This window comes from Otolemur garnettii, unplaced genomic scaffold, assembly GCF_000181295.1.
Source record: "Otolemur garnettii isolate 467f Iridium unplaced genomic scaffold, OtoGar3 scaffold00018, whole genome shotgun sequence".
Taxonomy (NCBI): Eukaryota; Metazoa; Chordata; class Mammalia; order Primates; family Galagidae; genus Otolemur; species Otolemur garnettii.
The window spans coordinates 7,249,115-7,254,473 of NW_003852413.1; the positions used below are offsets into that span (position 1 = coordinate 7,249,115).

The 5,359-nt window shown below is 48.4% G+C and overlaps 1 protein-coding gene across 1 annotated transcript in view; it reads left to right on the forward strand.

Annotated features, from left to right (window-relative positions):
- Positions 1–4,321: 4,321 nt before the first annotated feature.
- Positions 4,322–5,359, forward strand: part of LOC111724014 (CMRF35-like molecule 4) — a 3,183-nt gene continuing 2,145 nt past the window's right edge. The window contains exon 1 of the mRNA XM_023511203.1: positions 4,322–4,682. Coding sequence (XP_023366971.1) covers positions 4,322–4,682 — 361 coding nt within the window. The remainder of the gene's footprint in view (positions 4,683–5,359) is intronic.

A 5,359-nucleotide genomic window follows, 5' to 3' on the forward strand; every position in this document is an offset into this window, starting at 1 on the left:
CAGCTCCTTCTCAGTTGTGTGTTGGGGTCGGGTCTGCCCTGTGCCTTGTAGGGTGTTCAGCAGCATCCCTGGCCTTTCCCTAGTAATGTCAATGGCTGTCCCTCCCCGCTTGATACTCAGAAATGTCTCCAGGTACTGCCCAATGTCTACTAGGGGCAAAATCAGCCCTGCTTGAGAAGCCCTAAATTTATCCCAGAATGCTGGAACAATTCCCCCTCAGGGGGCAGCTGGGATGTTGAGTGCTTGACTGGGTGACGAAAGACAGAGAGGCAGCAAAGACAAGCTCGGGGCCACGTCTTGAAGCCCACACCGAGGAGTTTGCACTCAACCTTGAGAACATCAGGATTAGGGCTGTTGAGTGTATAGTGTGTATCTGCTAACAAGGGTAGTGGTTGAGGAGGAGGAGCCCAGGGATGTCTCCACGGACAGTCTTAGTTCAGTAACACAACTGAAGGGAGTGTGGGTACTGGAGGCTGGGCTCTGTGTCTTGGGGGAAGGAGAGAGCTTTTCTAATGAGGAGTCTTCCATGTGTTTAAGAGGTGAGAGCAGAACTTTTGATGAGTTCTGTAGGTGAAAGCTGAATTGCAGAGAGCCGAGGAGTGTCACCCACCAGGCTGAGCTGAGGACAAGTGGAGATGCAGCAGCACTTCCTGAGCTGGAGCTCAAAGAGCCAGCTACCCTCACCCCCTCCTCTCTGTCTCTCTCTCTCTCTGTTTTTTGGAGACAGAGTGTTACTCTGGCGTCTTGGGTAGAGTGCCGTAGTGTCATAGCTCACAACATCCTCAAACTCTTGGGCTCGAGCAATCCTCTTGCCTCAGGCTCCCTGGTATCCTCCTCTTGGCCTGGGGAACTGTGGAGTTGGGTGAAGGTCAGGTGTATCCAGCAGACACAGGGGTCATGCCAGCCTGAGGGGCTACCACAGGAAAGCTTCTCACACTTCAATGAGGCTGCAGGGTGGGCAGAGGGAAGAAGCAAAGGAGAAATCTAGAGTGGAAAAGTCCACTCTAGAGTTAGAGTGGACAACGGTCCAGTTTCCTGTTCCACCTTTCCTTCTGCATAAGGAAGTCGGGGCAGGGATGTCCGGGGAAGGTGTTGGCCAAAGTCTCCCTAAGAAAAGTACCCTGGAAGGGGAATCTGGGCTGGATGGCATAAGAGCATGGCCAGCTGAGGGTGGGGAGTCTCACAGCAGCTCCTTCCAGGGCACTGAGTGTGGAAAGGAAGGGCAGCTTCCCCCGTGAGGCCTGCCAGGGGACGCATTTGCCATGGCCAAGGGTCAGGTGAGAGAGATCACGCAGGAGCTCTGGCCATGAGCAGGATCTTCCAGCTGCCCGTGGGGTGTGTGCATCAGGGAAACTACACAGCATCTAGACAGAGGGGACAAACCCCAGAAGCCTGTCTGGCTCCTTCAGGTACAGCGGCTCCAAGGCCAGCTCTGGGTTGGGTAGGCAGCTCTGCAGGCTCCTGCTGGCAGCTGCTTCTCCATCAGTGCCCATCTGCAGTGAGCGGCCGCTGAGAGAGATCCAGGGCCAGTCAGTGTGGCTGGGGCACAAGGTGGGAGAAACACAGCGAAAGTGGTGTCCAGGGGCTGTTTGGAGCACCTGCAGGGTCCTTGTTGTGACTGCAGGATCAGAGCAGGAGGTGACAAAGCACTTGACATGCAAATGTGACTCCGTTTTGTAACAGGGACTTGATCTGCAGAAGTGGCCCTTGGAAGGAGGTCAGCCTCTCTGACACCGAGGAGCACCGTACTCACTTTTTACGTTTGGCAGAAGCTTTCCCACGTCACTGCTGCTTCTCCTTTCCCCCAGCCTCCTCTTTCCCCCCACGTTAGACTAGTCAGGTTTAGTTGGGTACTGTTACTTTTTAAACTTTCTAATTACTAATTTCTCCTATGTTCAATTTCTTCTTATTTTCTTAGGATTACTCTTTGCTATCTTTTCTAAGTTAAAGACTCTGATAGTTTTCTTTCTTTCTAAAATAATGAAAACGTGTTTAAGGATATACTTTTTTCTTCTTTACAAAATGGAGATATAACTCACACACCCTAAAAAATTCCCTATTTTCATGTGGATAACCCGGTGATTTGTGATATATTCTGAAATTCACGTTGGACAACCCCCACCGCTATTTAATTTCAGAACATTTTCATCACCTCACAAGGAAACCCCACAGCACTCACACTCCCCTGGCCCTCGGCATCCACTAGTCCCCTTCCCTGTGTCTGCGACCTTGTCTCGTATGGAATTTCACGGGGGTGGACTCACACAACACGTGACCTTCGTGTCTCGCTTCTTTCACTGAGCAGGATGTTCCCGACTTCACCAGTGTCGTAGCGAGTGTCAGAACCCCATTGTTCTTTATGGTTAAATACTATTTCGGAGAGGGTCACGTTTTCTTCCTCCGTCCATCCGCTCATGGACTGTAGAACTGTTTCTGCCTTTGTTTATTGTCCATAATACTCCTGGGAGCCTTTGGAACATGTTTTTTTATGTGGAGGTAAAGTTTCAAATCCCCTTGGGTATAGCTGGGAAAGTAATTCTTGAGCCACGCGGTAACTGTACATTTAACCCTAATTGCCACTGTTTTCCAAGAATTTACTTTTGAATATAGCTCTGGCCATCTCAACAAGTTTGGATGTACAGTGTTTGCATTTTTGTGAAAATGTAATGAGTCTATCTGTTTTTCATATTATCTGTGGTCAGATCAGGTTTGGGAAGGAACTTTTCTCTCCAATTTCCAATATTATTTTCTGTAAATAATTTTCAGATGTGTTTTATTTCTGCTAAATAATTTTCAGATATATATATATATATATATATATTTTAAATATTTACCTTAATGTGTCTTTCCTTTGTGGTGTATGCATTTTTTTTTAGTTCACAAATGAAACGTTGAAAACTCATCTTTCCTCAAAGGGATCCGTGTAGTTTCTTAGTTGCCTTCAGAAGCCATAGAAAGCAGAACTGAGTGTATGGCCCAATTTTGGTCCCTGACAGGCCTCACCTGGCTGAGCGGATCTGTCTGAGATGAAATTGTCTCCACCTCCTACCAGGATGAACTCTGGCTTTACCAGACATTCTGGTGATGTTTAAAGTATCATTTGTCCAGGGGTAACATAATAATAACCAATATTACATAACAACGAGGGGTAGATACTGTTATTATCCCCACTTACAGGAACCAAAAGCACAGAGAGGTTCGCTGGCCCAAGTTCTCAGAGCTTGTAGGTGTCACAGGCAGGATTCACACCCAGGCCCTCTGGCACAGCCTGTCTATCCTTTTAACCATGACTGGGTGTCTCCTGGCATATAAGAGGCCGCACCTTCTCTCCCCCAGTGTGAATGGCACCCATAGCTCCTCAAGGGCTCCAGGGCACTTCTAGTTCCATCTCACATTTATGTCACAACAATCTCAGGTATTGTTAAGGCCTGCATAAATCATCAGAATATATCATTTCTGTAAATGGGTCTCCCTTTGGGTTAGTCGAATTTAAAGGATTTGAGACTGGGGTGTCTGTAAAGTATTTCCATTGTTTTGAGTCCCTTCAAGCCAAAGATTTAAAGGGTGAAAATATCATGCAGTCTAGTGTTTCCTTGAGCAGATTGTCTAGAAAAAAAGAGCTAATGAGGCCTGTCAGCTTCTCTCCCTTTAAGCCTCATTGAATGGTTGCCATTGAGTTTAGTAAAAATCTTACAAGGCACAGGGGACATGGAAGGGGTGATGCTGTTTGTACCTGACCCTCACCTGATTTACTCTAAAGGTTAGCTCTGACTAGGAATTTTAAAACTGGAATTTACAACAACTTATAGACATTCTGAGACTCCATAGTCCCTGGAGACCATCTGGCATCACTGTTTCAGTGGACATCAAAGACAGTCCTCCAGGCTGTCACTCCAACAGAGCCACTGGGCACCCTTCCAGCTGCCAGGAACAGTCCAGGGTCAAGGCAGCATCATTCTCCTGTGGAAATGGGTCTTTTTCTCCCCATCAGATGATGGGGAGACAGATACTACTTTTATAATACAAAAGTAGTTTCAAAAGGATACAAAGATTTATTGGCCACAGGGAGGAAGAGAGTAGTGAATTACAAGAAGTTGTTATTCAGTGTCAACATTGTTATTTCTTTCATGGTCTGTGGCTGAGCTCTGCAGTGATTTTCCTGCTGACCTTGACCCACTGGGACATTGAAGGAAAAACATTTGTCATGGGGAAAGTATATTTCTTCCTTGACTGGGATGGAACTCATGAGACACTTGGATTCAGGAGCTATTCCCAAGGCAGGAGGTTGTGGCCTTGGGCGTGGTTGGGAAGTGACAGGTGCATGTACTTGTGTTTTTCAGGCTACTCCAGTGTTGGAAGTGCCCTCAGTGGTCCAGGGAAGGTGAGTGGCCCGGAGTGGGGATCATTGACGGTGCAGTGTCATTATGATTCTGGATGGGAAAGCTACAGGAAGTGGTGGTGTCGAGGGGCTCACTGGAGCAGCTGTAAGATCGTTATCGTGACCAGTGGATCAGAGGATGAAGTGAAGATAGACCATCTGTCCATCAGGGACAGTCACAAAGATCTCAGATTCACCGTGACCATGGAAGACCTCAGGAAAGATGACGCCGACACTTACTGGTGTGGGATTGAGAGAAGTGGAACTGACCTTGGTGTCCAAGTGAAGGTGATCATCACCCCAGGTGAGAGGGTGTGGGTATTTGGATGTGTCTCTCAGGCCGTGCTCTGCTCTGGTCCATGTAGTCCCACTTGAGTGAAATGAAGTGTCACTCAGCAAGACCTGTCACAGAGGATGGTGAGCGTGAGGTTTGAGTATGTGTCTCCTCTATAGCTCCTGTTGACACATAAACATCATCCGTGATGGTAGTATTGAAAAGGGGAGGCTTTCAGAGGTGGTAGGGTCAGGAGGGCTCCAACCTCAGGAATGGATTATTCCATTCATAGATTGATGAATGAACAGGTCATCACAGGAGTGGGACTGGGGGCTGTATAAGAGGAAGTGAGACTGGACCTGGCTCCCTCAGCCCCTTCAGGTATCAGCGGCTCCCAGGCCAGGCCTGGGTTGGGTGGGCAGAGATGCCCTGCAGGCTCCTGCTGGCAGCCACTTCTCCATCAGTGTCCACCTGCAGTGAGTGGCCACCAAGAGAGATCCAGGGCCAGTCAGTGTGGCTGGGACACATGGTGGGAGAAACACAGGGAGTGGGTGTCCAGGGGCTGTTTGAAACACCCTCAGGGTCCTTGTTGTGACCACTGGATCAGAGGAAGATGTGACAAAGGACCGTGTTTCCATCTGGGACAGTCAGAAAAGCCCCATGTTCACTGTGACCATGGAGGAGCTCAGGAGAGATGATGTGACACA